This window comes from Dendrobates tinctorius, unplaced genomic scaffold, assembly GCF_039654945.1.
Source record: "Dendrobates tinctorius isolate UK_male_01 unplaced genomic scaffold, ASM3965494v1 ptg000089l, whole genome shotgun sequence".
In the NCBI taxonomy this organism is placed as follows: domain Eukaryota; kingdom Metazoa; phylum Chordata; class Amphibia; order Anura; family Dendrobatidae; genus Dendrobates; species Dendrobates tinctorius.
In genome coordinates, this window is record NW_027361757.1 from 1094594 (window position 1) to 1115340 (window position 20747).

At 44.7% G+C, this 20747-nt stretch overlaps 1 protein-coding gene across 1 annotated transcript in view; it reads right to left on the reverse strand.

The window, feature by feature from the left end:
- The window catches only part of PSD (pleckstrin and Sec7 domain containing), a 582815-nt gene that overhangs the window by 296869 nt on the left and 265199 nt on the right, over positions 1–20747 (reverse strand). The window contains exon 9 of the mRNA XM_073585761.1: positions 16200–16312. Coding sequence (XP_073441862.1) covers positions 16200–16312 — 113 coding nt within the window. The remainder of the gene's footprint in view (positions 1–16199; positions 16313–20747) is intronic.

A 20747-nucleotide genomic window follows, 5' to 3' on the forward strand; every position in this document is an offset into this window, starting at 1 on the left:
TACCTAATGTATTGTACTCCAGTTACACCCAGAGTTGCTGTCACTGTTCTGCTGTTACCTAATGTATTGTACTCCAGTTACACCCAGAGCTGCTGTCACTGTTCTGCTGTTATCTAATGTATTATACTCCAGTTACTCCCAGAGCTGCAGTTACGGTTCTGCTTTTACATAATGTATTGTAGTCCAGTTACACCCAGCACTGCAGTCACCGTTCTGCTCTTACCTAATGTATTATACTCCTGTTACAGCCAGAGCTGCAGTCACTGTTCTGCTGTTACCTAATGTATTGTACTCCAGTTATACCCAGAGCTGCAGTCACTGTTCTGCTGTTACCTAATGTAGTGTACTCCAGTTACACCCAGATCTGCAGTCACTGTTCTGCTGTTACCTAATGTATTGTACTCCATTTACTCCCAGAGCTGCTGTCACTGTTCTGCTGTTATCTAATGTATTGTTCTCCAGTTACTCCCAGACCTAATGTATTGTAGTCCAGTTACACCCAGAGCTGCAGTCACCGTTCTGCTCTTACCTAATGTATTATACTCTTGTTACAGCCAGAGCTGCAGTTACTGTTCAGATCTTACCAAATGTATTGTACTCCAGTTACACCCAGATCTGCAGTCACTGTTCTGCTCTTACTTAATGTGTTGTACTTCAGTTACACCCAGAGCTGCAGTCACTGTTCAGATCTTACCTAATGTATTGTATTCCAGTTACACCCAGAGCTGCATTCACTTTTCTGCTGTCACCTAATGTATTGTACGCAAGTTACACCCAGAGCTGCAGTCACTGTTCTACTGTTACCTAATTACCTAATGTATTGTACTCCAGAACATGTACAGGACTGTGCCTGTGTAATGAGCGATGCAGCAGTGATGCCTTTAACGGCTGTAATGTGCCTGTACAATAAGCAATGCAGCCGTGTTGCCGCGACGACTAAGCAACTGTCGCTGATTGGTCGCGGCAGTTAGGCCGTGACCAATCAGCGAGGTGGGAATTCCATTACAGACAGAATTAGACAATTATGTAGTAGATAGGAGTATACTTGAGACTACAGAACAGGAGAAGGACTTGGGTATTCTGGTTACAAGTAAGCTGAGCAGCAGTACTCAATGTCAAGCAGCAGCCGCAAAAGCAACCAAGATTTTAGGGTGTATAAAAAGAGAGATAAAATCCCGCAGTCCCAACGTATTATTACCACTTCATAAATCACTAGTGAGGCCACATCTAGATAGAAAATGGGATCCAGTTTTGGGCTCCGCAATTTTAAAATGATATTCAGAAGTTATAGTCAGTTCAAAGGTGGCAACTAGATTATTAAAAGTGATGGAAGGCCTCTCATATGATGAAGTTGAAAAAATTGGGCTTGTTTAGCTTAGAAGAAAGACGTCTCAGAGGAGATCTCATTTACATGTGTGGCGCCCCTGAGGCTCAGTCGACACAGAGGTACTGCACCTCCTCCTGAGGTGTAGTATCCCACCATCTAGGTAAGGTGGAGACTCCTGACCACACTCCAACACCTGCACCCCACACCACAAAGTAGTGTAGCAAAACACCTTCGGCGGCTCCCTGCTTGGAGTATAGCAAAGCACCCATTGGTGGCTCCCTGCTTGGAACACGAAACGTGCTGGGAGGTGGGTGGAGTTAGTTTTACATTACAAGGAGCGGGAAGAGTTTAGGATTGGGAGGTCAGTTGGTTAGAGAGTTGGAGAGGAGAAGATCCCCGGAGAGAGGGATGGATGGAGGTGCTGCAGCGGATCCCAGTGACCTGGGTCTGCTGGCATGGGAGAAGAAGAGAAAGAGCAACATAGCCTGAAAGCCTGATTCTCCATAGAAGGAAAGATTGGCACGGAACGTGAGGAGTAAGAGAGAACAGAGGACGTGGGTTAGAAGAGCACCCTTCCTAGAAGTTCTAAGCGCAAGGCCGGGGCCCGGTCCCTGAGATTGTATGGATACTAATGGTCCTGCAACAGACACCGGAGGAATAGAAGTAGTGACCACTTTATTCCCACACAAGACTTGGGGGCACAACAGCAATTGGATAGTGAGCCGGGAGTCCCCAAAGCAGGCTACAGCTGTCTGCTGTACAAGTAGAGTTCATAGGAACATCGGATATGAGGAACTCCAGTGTAACTCAGTACTAGGAGTACTTCACTTAAAGGCGCTATAAGAGGAGACGCTCAGAATGGCACATATTGGCGGAGTGGTGGAAAGGAGTATTCCATCTGGCCGGAGGACACGGCACGGAGGTGGGCACCTGTTTGTACAACAGACTGTGAGTAAAGCTTTGGAACTACATGCTCTGGTGTCCTCCACTCATTCCTGCGAGAACCTGCCCAGCACTGCTGCATCCTCTGCGCCTGACACTACACCATCTGCGTGTCACCTCACCTACACTGCCCTGGGACTACAGCCCTGCCTGTGGAGGGCTATAACATCATTGCTGCACCACACCATCTGTCCCAGAGGAACTGAACTGTCTGCAGCGTCGGCTTACATTCACATTGCCGAACACCACAGGTGGCGTCACGAATCACTTATAAACTTTCACTACCACAAGCACACTGAAACAACCCCCTTTTACAATGGGCACCCAGGGCCACGGGCCGGGTAACAGCTACCGTGACATCTCCCACTGAAGTTCATAGGGCCTGGTACCGAGTACCCCACAGCCCTGGGAGGGCGACCCACATGTATAAATACATGTATGTCAGTATAGAGTACTGGCGCATGACTTATTCCTTCCAAAGACCATACTAAGGCCCATACTAAGGACCAGGGAGCACTCATTACAGTTGGAAGAAAGGTGATTCCAACAGCTAAATATGAAAGGGTTCTTTACAGTTAGAGCAGTCCGACTGTGGAATGCCTTAACACAAGAGGTAGTAATGACAGACACTATAACAGCTTTTAAAAAAGGCCTGGATGATTTCCTCAATACACATAACATTGGGGGTTATAGTTAAATTAGTGACAAAATGTACAATTGGTGGAGAAAGGTTGAACTAGATGGACCTAGGACTTTCTTCAGCCTATTTAACTATGCTTGTGACTGTTACCTCTGACTTCTGATTAGTTAGAAATTGTGGTCAGAAGATTGCAGCGCAGAACCGGAGCTGTATCGGGAGGAGTAGAAGATGACTGCAGTAACTATAATACTAGGGACAAGGACATTATTTTAGTGGCACCACTCCAGTGCTGAAATTAAAAAAAAAAAAGTTGGAGTGGTCTGTTAAATGCAGTTTTGCATTAGAAACTGATTAAGACTTTATGTCATTTTGACCTCAGTTGCCATCAGTTAAAGGCACAAAAAATGTGATACTGATGGGCCTGATATATGGAAACATGGCCTTTTATGGAAAGGTCATCTGCTTCTTCAAGCTCTGACTGCAGAGAACAATTATGACATCTCTAAACGTATTTGATTCAAGGCTGCATTAAATTAGCACAATAAAATCTAATGATCTACTCAGCACTGCTTTGCTTTTTCCAACAAAATAAGTTTTTAACCCTGATGTGTCTGTACCATCTAGAAGCAGAAAATAGATGCGTCATCACTGTTATAAATAATTATCAAGTCCCCAAATTGTGAATGTGTGAACCATTTAATTTATTAATTTACAATGTGGGTGTATGAGAATATGCTGTTGATAACCAGTTCTAATGATAAAACTGGAGAAATAGTGGTTGCTGCTGAAAAGTAGAGACGGGTAATGGATATGTTAACAATTGTCATATGAAAAAAGTACTCTCTCAGGTTTTTTCCTCTTAATGTATTGCAATAATCATTGTCACGGTTCCACCCCTCAGTGTGTCTGGGACGCAGTTACTTGGGTACACGTGGATTTACTCTGCCCTGCCGAATAATTGAAAGTCCGGACGTATACCATATAGAATGTGCTTTTTAGTCAACGCATTTCAAAGTTCTCAGACTTCTTCATATGTCATTCGGAATACCACAAATGACATTTGTGGTATTCCTGATGAAGAAGTCTGAGAACTTTCTAACGCATTGAATAAAAACCACATTCTGTATGATATACATCCGAACTTTCAATTATTCGGCAGCGCAGAGTAAATCCATGCTTACCCCCCCAAAATTTTTTTCCTTCGGTTGGTCATCAGTGGACCTGTGGATCTGCTGCAGTGAATTTTCCTATAAGCCATATCTTTGGCTCTATCTGGTGAGTACAATCTAACTGCAACAGGTCATTTGTATCTCAGATAAGACCATATTTGCGCTATTTTCTCCAACAGCATTCATTGGGATGTAGTTACTGACAGCTCAGCCATCCAATCTGGTACAGGGGCGTTCTGAGCTGTCAGTGTGTTGATTGACAGCTTGACTATCCAGTCTGAGCCTGGAAGGTGTCGACTGTCTCCAAGTATTCATTATCCCAGGTGATTGCCATGCTATTTTACTGAGCTCTTAGCTCCTTCTTCCAGACCTTTGCCAGACATACATTTATCAAGTGAGGCTTGTTTCCTCTGTGCCTCAAGTTCTGTATGCTGATCTTTTGGTGCATGACCTTGGACCTTGTTCTGACCATCCATCTGTTTAACCCCTTATACTCTGATCCGCTATCCACCTGGTATTCTGACCTTGGAACGTTACCTGACTACGCTTTTGTCTCCTCTTTATGTCTATGACGTACCCTCCTGGCTTCTAACCTTGGACTTCTTGACTGTAACGTCCGTCTGCAAGTCTGGGCAGCGAAAAGACAGCGCCCCGAGTAACCCCGATACCTTTTACCCCTATACAGGGATCTGGATTTACAGCAGAGCCCAGGAGGCGCTGTCGGAATAGGAGCAGTGCGCCAGAGCAGGACGGTCGCCAATAGAAAAGCAGGAAGGGAGCCAAAAACGTAGTCAGAAACCAGGCGAGCGGTAGAGGTGCAAAAACGGCAGGCGGTAGCAGAGTCGAATATCCAGGCCAAGGTCACAAACCGGGAGAATAGCACAGGTACAGAATCAGCAGGCAGAAGAGAGGTCAGGGAATCCAAGCCAAGGTCAGCGTCAGTAGTCGGGAGTAAGGCAAGGGTACGAAAACGGCAGGCAATAGAATAGTCAGAATCCAGGCTGAGGTCAGAGTTAATTATAGAATCACAAAGTACCACGCAGGGGAACCAAGAATACTGTATATCCGGCGGCTTGCAAGCCCAGTCCCAAAGTATTTGAGGGATCAGGTCATCTCTCACAGGCTCCCGGCCTGCTGATGTCATCACGACCGCCCCCAGGACCAGACCCGATGATGATGCACTTCATGACTGACATTGGAGCGGAGTCTGCATCCACTAGACGTCTGCGCAGAAGCCCTTTCACTGTTGTCGCCATCACTCGAGCGTGAACCACGGCGCCTCCCAGTGACTGAGGCAGGAACAACAGGCCCCGAGTTCGACAGCGATGTGTCAGTCCGGCGCCTCCTGGTGGCCGAGGCCTGGACAGCATGCCCCGAGCCCGAGGGCGGCGTGACAGTTTGTCGCCTCCTAGTGGCTGAGGGCGGAACAGCAAGCCTCGCGTCTGACGGTGACGTGACATTGACTATCCTGACTCATGGCTTGGCCGTGAAAGGTGACTTGCATCACAATTAGAGCTGAGCAAATTTTTGAAAATTCGGTTCCGATTATGATTGGCGGCGAATATTGTTTTTGCGATATTCGCCGAATGTCATTGGAGTCAATGGGAGTAGAATTGAACGAATATGTTCAGTACCAATCATCAAACATAAATTCGTCACAAATAGGGTACCAATATGGCACGAATATGGCAGATTCAGATTCGGCGACCGAAACAAAACATATTCACTCAACTCTTCTCTTTTCTCTGCTCTTTGTAGAAACAGAAAGTCTGTTGTCCTTGTATTTATCATTCCCCTTTCAACTCCTGACTGAGCTGCTACCTCCTCCTCCTTATTAGGCACTTTTGCAGGGAAAATTGACCTCCTGTTTCTACAAAGAGTTTGGAAGGATTCAGCTAGTCAGTTTTTAATCACGTGATGTTGCAGACCTAATGTAAAAGAGAAAAATTAACTGGGTAGAAAAGCAAAATGAGAAACTTTAAGTACACAGTGCTATATAATAAGGTGACTGCAATATTTTAAGAGGAAAAAATTTTGATAGGTCGAATGCTTCTTTAAAATTATGAGCAGAGATCCTTTATACTTTACACATAGACATAAAGAACTTGGATGTTGTGACATTTCTATAATCATAAAAACAATAATAACAATCACAAAATTAGATTTCTCAAAGAGTAAAATCTCCTTATGATCCATCTCAATTTTCTAGTTTGAACATCCGCTTTAAAAGTGAAAGTACATTTGTGGTCTGCAGATGGCCCAAACATATGAGGTATTAGGCGAAAATATCCACAGCTTTACCCATAAACAATCAGATCTGTGAATTGCAAGTTTTATCTCTTCTCCCTTCACAACACATGATGTACATTTACATCATATGTCGTGTCCCTGATGCGGGCTGAGCACAAAGGAATAGCTATGTGATCACAATATAAAAAATGTATTAAAGCGAACCTGTCAGCAGGATTTTGGTAAGTAAACTACAGGCACTATCAGGTTGACACTGTTATACTGATTAAAATGGGAAGAAATCCTTCTTGTGGTTGTTGTGCAATCATTGTTAGAAGTTTTCAGTTAATGAGATGCTCATGCTCCCGGGCAGAACTGTAGGCAGAGTCTTATCTTCCTACTCTAAGCCAAATAAACCAAGTAAAGACATGACCACAGGCCACTCCAAAGCACAAACAGTTTGTCTCTATGATGAGGAACATGATTGTGCTTCAGAGCAGCCTGTGGTCAGGTCTTTCCTTGGTTTCTCTGGCTTAGAGCAGGAAGACAAGACTCTGCCTACAGTCCTGCCCCAGAGCACGGGCATATCATTAACTGAAAACTTCTAACACTGATTACACAAGAACTACAAGACGTATTTCTTCACCCCAGGTATCATTTTAATCAGTATAACAGCGGAAACATGACAGTTCCTGTAGTTGCATTTTGCCGGATCCGGTTTTACAAAAAAAAGCCGGATCGCGCCTGACGGCAAAAAACTGATGTGTGAAAGAGGCCTTAAGAGACATGGAAACCAATCAGATAATAAAAACTATTAAAAACTTGACCAACAAGTAAATGTACAAGGTGTGCTCATAATGAAGTCACTACCTAATCTCATCTGTCTAGTGTGATCTCAGATTCACAGGTTCTAATAATACAAAACTATGAATCGAAATAACATAAGTACAGATATTATTACAAAATTTAAAAATGTACCCAAAAGATACAATATGATCAAAAATATGAATAAAAAATCTCCTGGAGGACAAAGAACAAAATATTGAATGAAACAAAACAACAACAAAATAACAGTAAAATAATTGCTGGTAAAAAAAAATTACAAGAGTAATATAAGAAATACAAAGAGCACAACAAAAATGGTGTTAAATGACTCTATTCGTATCTAAATCAGTAAATATAGAAATATAGCAATAACTATAAGAAGCAACCAGCAGGAGAAACCTAAAGCTAGGCAGTAATATAGATGAGAAATAAACCCCACGGGTATCGCCACTGATCTGTGGCTTCCTTAGGGGTATACCACACCGAGCTTGCATCTTTCCCAGTAGATTTTTGGCTGATTTAATCAGCCATCCTTTGCCTCTAAAAGCTGTGGGAGAGCAGAACGTCACCAATGGCTGTTATCCTATTAAATGTTGTTGTCAATCTCTGACAATGGCATTTAACAGTCGCCGATATGGGGGGTGCGTCATTTCATGCGCCCATTGGCGCTCCTGTGCCGTGATTGGGTTATTATGACAGCTGAAGACTCCCATGCTTGCCATGATTATTCTCCTGTGGAAGCAAGCCTGTAACTAGCGTTCATAGGAGATCGTGATTCTCTCTATACATAGCAGTGCTGATGTGCTGCAATGTATAGCGCAAGCAATTAGATGATAGCAGTATCATGTCCCCCGAGAGGACTATTAAATACAGTAAAAAGTTTTAAAAAAGCTTTAAAAATAGGAAAATATTTCATCGCTTTGTTCATAAAAGTCTGATCTATCAAAATATAAAGTAAATTAATATACAGTTGAAATCAGAAGTTTACATACTGTATACTATATAAAAAGACATATATGCATGTTTTTCTCAATATCTGACATGAAATCAGTACAAACCTCTCCCGTTTTAGGTCAATTAGGATTACAATTGTTATTAATATTGGCCAGAATAATGAGATAATGTTTTAAGGCATTTTATTACTTACTGGAAAGTCAAAAGTTTACGTACCTTTCATTAGTATTTGGTACCATTGCCCTTAAACTGAATGACTTGGGTCAAACATTTGGGATATCCCTATGTGGATGGACAAATATAAAAGTTATGGCACTTGGAAGAAGTGGAGGAAAAAAAGGAAAAAGCAAAAAAATTGCCCAGGTGTGAAGGGACTAGGACATCTGAGAGACATCTGGCAATGCTTATATTATAATGATAGCAGGCACTGTACTAATTAAAGAGAGTGCTTCTGACTGCTGTTATAGGGCGCCCTGTTGTCTTCCCACCCACCCCTATAGTAATAGGATGGTTATGACAGGCTCCTGTTGGGTCAAAGCATATCGGAAGGGGCTAGTACTGCCCCTTCCTAGAATTTAAGTGGGCACTGAGCTATTCCCCTCCTCTTCCCCCTGACTGATCCTGGAGGACTGCAATTCTCCCAGAAACAGCACATCTGTCCATTAGCTTTGCTTGAAATTTCTGTTATTTGTTAATCACTTGAATTAGAATGACTAATCTATGAACAGTCATGAAACAAAAAAAAGATGTCCTGCCACCTTTGTTCCACATTTGCCCACTTCTAAAGATTATTCTAAGGGGCTTACTAAAGTGGAGTATGGTCCTGTAATAGGATGCCACCATTGCAACAAGGTAGTTCATGGAATTTCTTCCCTGCTAAATAATCTACGATCAGTTGTGAAGGGCATTATTAAAATGTGGCAGCATTTATGAAGCACAGCAACTCAGCCATAAAATGGAAAACACATAAAGTGGGGTCGCCGAGTGCATAAAAGTCATCAAGGCTCGGTTAAATCAATTTCTGCTGAGTTCCATACCTGCTCTGACATTAACATCAGTACAAAAACTGTGTGCTGAGAACTTCACAGCATGGGTTTCCATGGCCGAACAGCTAGATTCAATCCTTTTATCACCAAGGACAATACCAAGTGTTGAATGGAATGGTGCAAATCATACTGCTACTGAATTCTGGAGTAGTGTATATGTGGCGCCCCTGAGGCTCGGTCGCCACAGAGGTACTGCACCTTCTCCTAAGGTGTAGCGCCCCACCATCCAGGTAGGGTGGGAACTCCTTTCCATGCTCCAACACTCGCACCCCACACAACAGGGTAGTTCTGCACAACCACATTGCGGCTCAGTGCTTAGAGAGTAGCAGAGCACCTTTGGTGGTTCCCTGCTTGGAACACTGGATGTGCTGGGAGGTGGGTGGAGTTAAGATACATAAAAGAGTAGGAAAGTGTAGGATGACAGGTCAGTCTGACAGAAGGTCAGTCGGGAAGGAAGCCACTCGGGAGGAGTGGGGATCCCTGGAAGAAGGGATGGAGGAAGGAGTGCTGCAGCTGCCTCAGTGATCTGAGCCAGCTGGCACGGGAAAGGAAAAGAAGGAGAAAGACGTAGAACTGAAATCTAAGCTTCCATAAGAGAGAGAGACAAGTACGGAATGAAGGAGTAGAGAGAACAGAGAGGATGTGGGTTAGAAGAGGAACCCCGCCTATAGGTTCTCAGCGCAAGGCCGGGGCCCGGTCCCCGAGGTTGTATGGACACATATGGTTCTGCAGCAGACACCGGTGGAGTAGTTGGCTGTAAATGCACTACTCCCATCTAAGACTTGGGGCACAACAGCAATCGGATAGAGAGCCGGGACTCAGGAGAAGGGAGACCCCAAAGCAGGCTACAGCTGTCTGCCGTGCAAGTGAGGTTCTTGGGAACATCTGTCAAGAGGAACTCCAGCGTACCACGTTGCTGGAGATCTTCACAATTAAAGGCGCTATAGAGGAGACGTTCAGGAAAGGCACATAGGTTGGCAGAGTGTTGGAAGGTAGCTTTCCATCGTTCCTGGAGGTTGGCTGAGTCCCTGGCCCAGAGGACATGGCACAGAAGCGGGCACTACTTACTGTGAGTAAAGCTTTGGAACTACATGCCCTGGTGTCCTCCATTCCTTCCTGCGGCCGTCAGCCTGACACTGCTACATCCCCTACGCCGGACACTACACCACCTAAGTGTCTCCACATCTACACTGCCCTGGGACATCAGCCCTGCCTGTGGAGGGCTATACCATCACTGCTGCACCACACCATCTCTCCCAGAGGATCTGTCTGCAGCGTCGGCTTAACACCTCCCTTGCTGAGCACCACAGGTGGCATCACAAACTACTATTCACCATTCACATATCACCATTACTTGGGCGCCCAGGGCCACGGACCGGGTCACCGCTGCTGTGACACATCCCACCGACACCGGCCCGGTACCGAGTACCCCACAGCCCTGGGAAGGCGACCCATAAACACATACAGTGGGTACGGAAAGTGTTCAGACACCTTTACATTTTTCACTCTTTGTTTCATTGCAGCCATTTGGTAAATTTAAAAAAATTCTTTTCTCATTAATGTACACTCTGCACCCCATCTTGACTGAAAAAAGCAGAAATGAAGAAATTTTTGCAATTGTATTTAAAAAGAAAAACTGAAATATCACATGGTCATAAGTATTCAGACCCTTTGCTCAGACACTCATATTTAAGTCACATGCTGTATATTTCCTTGTGATCCTCCTTGAGATGGTTCTACTCCTTCATTGGAGTCCAGCTGTGTTTAATTAAACTGATAGGACTTGATTTGTAAAGGCACACATCTGTCTGTATAAGACCTCACAGCTCACAGTGCATAACAGAGCAAATGAGAATCATGAGGTCAAATGAACTGGTCAAGGAGCTCAGAGACAGAATTGTGGCAAGGCATAGATCTGGCCAAGGTTACAAAATAATTTCTGCAGTACTCAAGGTTCCTGAGAGCACAGTGACCTCCATAATCCTTAAATGGAAGAAGTTTGGGACCACTAGAAATCTTCCTAGACCTGGCCATCCAGCCAAACTGAGCAATCATGGGAGAAGAGCCTTGGTGAGAGAGGTAAAGAAGAACCCCAAGATCACTGTGGCTGAGCTCCACAGTAGGGAGATGGGAAAAAGTTCCACCATGTCAACTATCACTGCAGCCCTCCACCAGTCGGCCTTTTATGGAAGAGTGGCGAAACGGAAGTCTCTACTCAGTGCAAGACATATGAAAGCCCACACAGAGTTTACTAAAAAACACATGAAAGACTCCCAGACTATGAGAAATAAGATTCTCTGGTTTTATTAGACGAAGATAGAACTTTTTGGTGATAATTCTAAGCAGTATGTGTGGAGAAAACCAGATACTGCTCATCACCTGCCCAATACAATCCCAACAGTGAAACATGGTGCTGGCAGCATCATGCTATGGGGGTGTAATGTCGCGGCCCCGTAGGAGAAGAACAAAGTTTTTTTGAGCCTTGTCCATTGCCCATAGTTCTTTTAGATTCGATGACCCAAGCTTCTGAGGCGCCCAAGACCCTTGAATCGCCTGACCTCTTAGGTGTGCCCCCCACCCAGAGAAACTTGTGTCTGTTAAAATCACATCACTCAACGATCTTTCCCAAGGAACCCCTGATGTTAAATTTGCCCTGTGTGTCCACCATCGGAGGGAGTCTCTGACGTCCGAGGAAAGATTTACCTTCCCTTCTAAACATCCTATTAGCGATCTCTGTGCTGATAGTATTTCCCACTGCAGCTGTCTGGTATGGAATTGGGCCCATTTGACTGCTGGGATACAGGATGTTAGGGTTCCCAACAGGGACATTGCATTTCTTAGGGTCATTTCTGGTCGCTCTATGGCTGATGAGGTTAGGTTTACCACCTCCTCTACTTTGTCCTTGGGCAGGAAACAAGCCTGTAGCTCTGAGTTCAGAATAAAACCCAAGAAGGCCTGCACCTTTAGGGGTCGTAGTTTTGATTTTTGAATATTCACCATCCAACCCAGTTCTTGTAACGTTTCTGACACCACTCTCAACTGTGCGACACAGTGTTCCTCGAATCCTCCTACTATCAAAAAGTCATCTAGATAGGGAATTATAACAGTGTTCTGGATACGGAAGAAGGCTGACATCTCCGCTATGATTTTGGTGAATACTCTCGGGGCTATTGATAGGCCAAAGGGAAGAGCTCTGAACTGAAAATGACTGAGTTTCCCCTGGATGTATAGGGCCACCCTTAGGTATTTTTGATAACTTGGGTGAATTGGCATGTGGTAGTAGGCATCCTTTAAGTCGACTACCATCATAAAACAATTGTGATGGAGAAGTTTTATGGCTGTAGTCACCGATTCCATCTTGAAGGTGTGATTTTTCACCCAGCGATTGAGATCTGAGATTTATAATAGTCCTGAACGAGCCATCTGTTTTTTTAATTAAAAACAGTGGTGAGTAAAACCCTTCTGTCCGCCCGGAACCTCATACAGGACTTGTTTTTCTACCAGGCCCAGGATCTCCATTTCTAGGGCGAGCTGTTCTCATATCATTTTCCTGACGGGGGTTATAACAAATGTTCACTTTGGCCAATGATAAAACTCTATTCTGATGCCTTCCTTAATATCCAACTTAATATTGAGTCAGTGGGATGATGCTATCTGTGAATGTTTCATCTGTATAGAAAGGTAAACACACGATAAGAAACGTGACAACAATATCTCTTGCCTAGGACCTCTAGGGGCAAAGATATCCTGAAAGTTGGGGATCTCATAATCTTCTAAAGACTTATCACATCCCACGACCAACCCCCATATTAGCTCACCAAGGAGAGATTCGTGGGTGTAGTCAAGATCTAATAAAAATCAGAGTTTGGGTTTCTATCATTTGTGAGTCCTGGAAGACACATCTTGCTGCAGTTCTGTCCATTTTCCTAAAAAGTGCTTCCTTCCGCTAAGCTCTGAGCCATTTCCATGATGCAAGTTTATTACTTTTCTTTCATTACCCGTTTTATCTGATGTAATTGCATATACCGTATTGTATTTTTGTTCACATTTTGTAACATCTTTGTATATTTTTTTAAAAACACTGCCTACTTTTCCGGATTAAATATATAAAATTTAATAGCTCTGTTCCCCTTGCTCTGTGAACTGCACCCCTTAAGCCATACACTTGTAATGAGTGTCCAATTGGCCTGTATAAACGATTGGTGGTAGCAGCTAGTGGTTCCTTTTGTTGTTGTGATGTTGGCAGTGATCGTATTGGGGGATATTTATAAATTCCATTTCATAAGCTCACTATGAGTTTCCCAATTAATGGGCAAGCAGGTAAGTCAGCTGTGGCATCGTCAATCACTCGTCAGTCAATTACTTAATTGTCCTGATGACTGGAGGCAGCGGAGTTGCGTCCTCTGACTTTCATGTATAGAAGAATTTAAGGCTGGGTTCACATGTAGCGGAACTCTCGCGGAAATTACCGCAAGAATTCCGGAATTCCATTCCGTGGGAAAATCGCATTTTAAATTCCCGCGATTTTCCCGTGGAAAAACTAGCATTTTGCAAGCGTAATTAGCTTGCAGAATTGCTAGCGTTTTCCAAGCGATCTGTAGCATCGCTTGGAGGACTGATTGACAGGTTAGTCACACTCGTCAAACATAGTGTTTGACGAGTGTGACCAACTTTTTACTATTGAGGCCGCCTATGATCGTGACGTCTCGCGGTCATTCGAGACTTCGCGATCCAGCGAGAACGGACGTCATCGCTCGCAAAGGCTTACTGGGACCGGGAGCGTGGAGAGAGGTGGGAAGGCTGCACGGGACGGAAGGTAAGAATAACAATATTTTTTATTTTAAATTCTATTTTTTAATGTACAGGCATATGGTACCCAAAGCCCGGAGGACAGTCTCCTCTCTTCCGGACCGTGGGTACCATCCGCAAATGTTATGCTTACTTTTCGCATGGTGTGCACAACCACATGCGGAAAGTAAGCAGAACAATGCATTCCTAAGTGTGCGGGATCGCCGCGATTCCGCAAAATTAATGGACATGCTGCGTTTTTTACCGTGAAGCGATTCCGCCACGGTAAAAACCGCAGCATTAGCACAGCATTGCGGAATCCCATAGGAATGCATGTGATGCTCATTTTTCACGGCAAAATTGAGCGGTTAAAACCGCCACAGAAACGCAAAAAAAACCGCCACGTGTGAACTCAGCCTAAAACGTGTGTAATTCGTTAAGAGATGTTTAATGTTTGCTCATTAAAAATGTACAAATAAAAATTAAAAATAGAGAAAAACATTTAGGTGTCTGAAAACTTTTGCCCATTTACTGCCCATTTGTTAGGGAGAGAAAAAGATTAACTATATAACAGAAAGAACTAGCACATAGGAAAATAGGAAGATAATTTCTTGATTGACATTATATAAAGATCTGAAAACAAAGTCCCGCACTGACATCATTCCAGGTCTGATCCTGATATTCACACAAGGCAGGTACATCATTAACACTTACTCTGGACCTGTGCTAAGTGTATGGATGGCGATTGGCAAAAAATACTAATAATTTTATTTCTATAGCGCCAACATATTCCGCAGCACTTTATGTTATAGAGGGGACTTCTACAGACAATAGACATTACAGCATAACAATAATCACATAGATCATAACAGATGCCAAGAGGAATGAGGACCCTGCTCACAAGCTTACAATCTATGAGGAAAAAAGGTAGATACGAAAGGTGGGTAGTAACAATTGCCCTGATTGTATGGACCGGCCATAATGTTAAGTGTGTAACAGTACAGACACAGAGGGCTAATGGATGCATAAAGCATGTGGGAACATGATGCGGGGAACCTGGGTTATGGTAAAACTTTTGACTGTGCCACACAGGGATAGTTAGGTTAATGTGTTGAGGCAGTAGGCCAGTCTGAATAAATGCGTTTTTAGGGCACGCTTAAAATTGTAGGGATTGGGGACTAGTAGTATTGACCTGGGAAGTGCATTCCAAAGAATTGGCACAGCACGTGTATAGTCTTGGAGATGGGAGTGGGAGGTTCTGATTATTGGGGATGCTAACCTCAGGTCAGCAGCAGAACGGAGGGCACGGGTAGGGTGGTAGACTGAGACAAGGGAGGAGATGTAGGGTGCTGCTGAGCCATGGATTGCTTTGTGGGTGAGGGTAATAAGTTTGTACTGGATTCTGGAGTGGATGAGTAACCAGTGTAAGGACTGGCACAAGGTAGAGGCATCGGTGTAACGATTGACGAGGAATATAACCCTGGCTGCAGCATTCAAGACAGATTGGAGGGGGGAGAGTTTGGTAAGAGGGAGACCAATTATTAGAGAGCTACAATAGAAAAGACGAGAATGGATACGAGAATCAGTAAGAGTTTTTGCGGAGTCAAAAGTAAGAAATGTCGAATTCTAGAAATGTTTTTGAGGTGCAGATAACAAGAGCGAGCCAGTGATCGGATGTGGGGGGAGAATGAAAGCTCGGAGTCAAGTATGTCCCCAAGATAGCGGGCATGTTGCTGGGGAGTAATAGTGGAATCACACACAGAAATGGCAAAGTCGGGCATAGGTACATTAGTAGAGGGAGGAAACACAAGGAGTTCAGTCTTTGACAGGTTCAGTTTCAGATACAGTGAGGACATGATGTTAGACACAGTGTTTAGACAATCGCTGGTGTCTTCTAAAAACGCAGGCATGATATCAGGAGAAGAAGTGTATAAATGGGTGTCATCAGCATAGAGACGGTGCTGGAACCCAAATCTACTGATTGTTTCACCAATAGGCGCAGTGTACAAAGAGAAGAGGAGCGGGCCTAGGACTGATCCTTGATGAATCCCAACAATAAATGGAAGATGTGGGGAGGAGGAGCTAGCAAAAGATACAGTAAAGGAGCGGTCAGAGAGATAGGAGGAAAACCAGGAGAGAACGGTGTCCTTGATGCCGAAGGAGCGGAGCATAGTAAGGAGGAGCTGTGTCATATACTACATTTTGTCTCAGTATACTTCCATGATTTGTAAAACAATATTACGTGCATGCACAAGGCTACATTTTCATTTGACACCAACCTTCAGACGATATGCTGTTTGTGTTGCACTGGTGATATCGCTGAGAGAAGTGGGCCAGTATTCGTTCTCTCTCTTGGGTCTCGCCCATAAGCGCCAATTCTTTCAAAAACAATCTACAGAGAGAGACAAAATATATCTTCAAAGCCCATTACAGCATATATATTTTTATATCACCAAACATTAAGGACAAATGTGCATAACAATTCTTTTAAATCATGTTACAGCTCCCCTTTAAATGGTCATTGTGTAAAAAAAGACAAATGATTGCATTTCCTTATATATTTATCTATTCATATTTTTAAATACAGTGTGTCCATAAAGTCATGGTGTACTATTGACCAGTCACAGGAAAGTATACAAGTATAGCACAATCCCCGGATCTGACGCCCTTAGACTTTTACGGTTATGTGTAGCAACATGTGTACATTGAACATATCAACGACATTAATCACTTAAAAGAGAGAATCACAGACGTTATTCACCCAGTTACACCGGACGTCCTTACCTGTGTGCAGCAAGAACTTCACTATCGTTTGGATGTGTGTAGGGCAACAAATGGAGCCCACAATGAACTACACTGAATAGGTATGAAACTGGGAGAGGTTTTCTTTTATTTGGACCAGATTTCACATTTCTATCATTTTTTGTTGCTTTCCAGTGACTGGTCAAAAGGGCACCATGACTTTACAGACACACTGTATATAATGCTGTTTAGGACCTCAGTTTGTTATAAGTCAAACACCTATCTAGCATTTTTTTTATTTTACAGCTGGAGTGGTGTCACTAATGTAAGTTCCCTGTCCCCAGTATTCTATTTACCAGCTGTCATGATCCAGACCGGGTTTTTCCTGTCTCTCCTTTTCCCGGTCTGGTCATTCAGGGGCTAACTTTTCTCTGCCTCGTTCTGGTGTCAGGTCTGTTGTTTCTCTGTGCTGCTTCCTGCAGGCAGTGTCTGTTATATTTCCTGCCTAGGGCTTGTGTAGTTGACTCTGGAGAACCCCTGGTTTGCCCTGCTGCACTTAGCTGACTTTGCTTGTGTCTGTGTTTTCCATTTCTGCCTATCCCGTCTCTGTGTCCTTGTGCGTTTGGATTCCCCGGTACCCGACTCTGCTGTGGCTCTGACCTGCTCCTGTCTCTTGCTTCTGGTATTTCTGCTACTGACTGGTACTGATGTGGCGCCCCTGAGGCTCAGTCGCCACAGAGGTACTGCACCTTCTCCTAAGGTGTGGTGCCCCACCATCCAAGTAAGTTGGAGGCTCCTGACCACGCTCCAATACTCGCACCCCACACAATAGAGTAGTTCAGCAAAACCACATTGCGGCTCCTTGCTTAGGGAGAAGCAGAGCACCTTTGGTGGTTCCCTGCTTGGAACACTAAATGTGCTGGGAGGTGGGTGGAGTTGAGAATACATATAAAAGAGCGGGAAGGGTTCAGTTCAGGGGAGAGGTTCAGTCAGACGGAGAGTCGCAGAGAGGAAGCCACTCAGAGAGGAGTGGGGATCCCTGGAAAAGGGATGGAGGAAGGAGTGCTGCAGCTGCCTCAGTGATCTGAGCCAGCTGGCACGGGAAAGGAAAGGAGGAGAAAGACATTGAACCAAAGCCTGAGCTTCCATAGAAGGGAAAGACAAGTACGGAACGTAGGAGTGAAAGGGAACACAGAGGACGTGGGTTAGAGGAAGAACCCTGCCTAGAAGTTCTAAGCGCAAGGTGGGGCCCGGTCCCCGAGGTTGTATGGACACTAATGGTTCTGCAGCAGACACCGGTGGAGTAGTGGGCTGTAAATGCACTACTCCCATCTAAGACTTGGGGGCACAACAGCAACACGGATAGAGAGCCGGGACTCAGGAGTAGAGAGTCCCCGAAGCAGGCTACAGCTGTCTGCCATACAAGTAGAGTTCTTGGGAACATCTGTCAGGAGGAACTCCAGTGTAACTCAGTACTAGGAGATCTTCACACTTAAAGGCGCTATAGAGGAGACGTTCAGAAAAGGCACATAAGTTGGCGGAGTGTTGGAAGGGAGCATTCCATCTTGCCTGGAGGTTGACTGAGTCCCTGACCCGGAGGAAACGGCACAGAAGCGGGCACTACAGACTGTGAGTAAATCTTTGGAACTACATGCCCTAGTGTCCTCCATTCCTTCCTGCGTCCGTCCGCCTGGCACTGCTACATCCCCTGCGCCAAACACTACACCATCTAAGTGTCTCCACATGTACACTGCCCTGGGACAACAGCCCTGCCTGTGAAGGGCTATAACATCATTACTGCACCACACCATCTGTCCCGGAGGATCTGTCTGCAGCGTCGGCTTGTCACCTCCTTTGTCGAGCACCACAGGTGGCGTCACGAACTATTCCATTAACTACATTCCACCATTCACATCTTTCTATGACTTGGGCGCCCAGGGCCACGGTCCGGGTCACCGCTGCTGTGACACATCCCGCTGATACCGGCCCGGTACCGAGTACCCCATGGCCATGGGAGGGTGACCCACTGACCTTTATTGACGTTCCTCTGACTCTGTGTTTGGTATTTCCCTTAGTACTGCACTACTCTATGGTATCGACCTGTCTTGTTTGACTATTCTGCTGCCACCTGGTGGTAGACTCGCTGCAGTGCTGCTGGTCTGCTCTGTGCAGTATTTCAGCCTTCCCTCCACTCTGCTGCCATCTTGTGGAGTTTGCATTTACCTGCTGAGCTGCAGCGTGACACCAGCTGCCATCTTCAGCAGTTCTCCGGTCGTCTTAAGTAGTCAGCTGCCATCTTCAGATGTTCTCCGGTCGACTTCTGTAGTTTGTGACCTGCCGGATCGCTCAAGTGTTTGCTGGGCGAGACGGAGGTCATTTCTCAATGTAAGTCTAGGAGACCCAGACTGAGGAGCGGATGAGGCTCTCAAAGACTTACATTGAGAGCTTGTGATCATTACCGCTGACTTCCGATCAGTCAGAAGGTGCAGTAACAAGATTGCAGATCAGGAACGGACCAGCCCCGCTAACATATGAAGACAGTAGATAGTAATTAGATTACTAAGGGCAGAGAACATAGATTATTGGCACCACGCCATCGCTACATACAGTAAGAAGCTGCTGACTATGACAAATACTTCAAAAAAGAAAAATGACCTGGGACGTTCAGATGCTTATATGAATTCTGGACCAGGAGTGGTGATCTTAAGCACAACTGTGCTTTCCATTACAGTGGCAGTACTGCTGACTGGGAAAATGAGCTCTATAGTTGTACCTTACTGTCATAGTTACAGATAATCTGCCTTAGAGATAGATACAAGGCTGGGACTTCTTGCCTAGAGAAGCACATCTGGTGTCTGTACTCATATAAAACCAGGCAGGAATAGTAACAGAAGTCTGTATGGTTGCACCAGTGGAGTAGTAAATTACATACAGTCCTCCTTACATAAGGCCACTGTTACAGAACCACTCAGCACACAGAATATGTTGTGCAGTTATATGTATGGATTAGGCTACTTTCACACATCAGGTTTTCGGCGTCAGGCGCGATCCGGCGTCGTGCCGGAACGCTGGATCCGGCAAATGTTTCGTAAAACCGGATGTGACGGATCCGGTTTTCTGCCGGATCCGTCTTTTTCTTGACAGACAAAACCGGATCCGTCTCATCCGGTTCATCTGTTTTTCTATCCATTTTTCGACGGATTACGCCGGATCCGGTTTTTAAAATTGACCCTTGTGGCCTTCCGAACAGGATTGGCTACTGGAAAACTATATATAGCATGTTCCTACAGCCCTTCTTTGACAGGTTGTAGAGGAGAAAGTGCAGGTTGGAGAGAAGAGCAAGTTACTGGCGAAGATGGATGTTGTCATTGGAAATATTTTGAAGAATTTGGCGGATTTTACAGCGGAGGCAAATCGTTTGAGGGTGATTGTTCTGGAGAAGGAGAGAGCGAGACAGCAGCGCATCAGGCATCGTAGACGACGTTTGTGGATCCACCCCATCACAGCCAAGAGAATGACGCGTGGGGTCTATTCTACACTATGCATGGACCTTCGACGAAACCCGGATAAATTTTTTGGATATGTTAGGATGAAAATGGAGAATTTTGATTACTTGGTGGAGCGCATTGCACACCTCATAAGAAAAGCGGACACCTATTGCCGCTTCTCTGTTTCACCCGCAGAGCGTCTGATGGTGACTTTAAGGTAAGCCACATTTATTGGATATGATCGCATCAGAGCACACTTTCACTGCAATCTTGTTGGTGGTAGTTTGTATCTCCAAGTGTTATAGGTCAGTTTTGGTATGTAATGCTGTGATTTAAAACTAATTTATTGTTTTTTAATTCCCCACAGATTTCTTGCAACTGGAGAATCCCTTTCGTCACTGCATTTCCAGTACAGACTCGGGATTTCCACCATATCTGGAATTGTGAAGTACACATGCCGTGCACTGTGGGACTCCTTAGCTGAAGAGTTTTTACCAGAGCCCACAACAGAGAGGTGGATTGAAATTGCTGACAAGTTTCAACAGATATGTCAGTTTCCAAACTGCTTGGGCGCTGTGGACGGGAAACATATCCGCA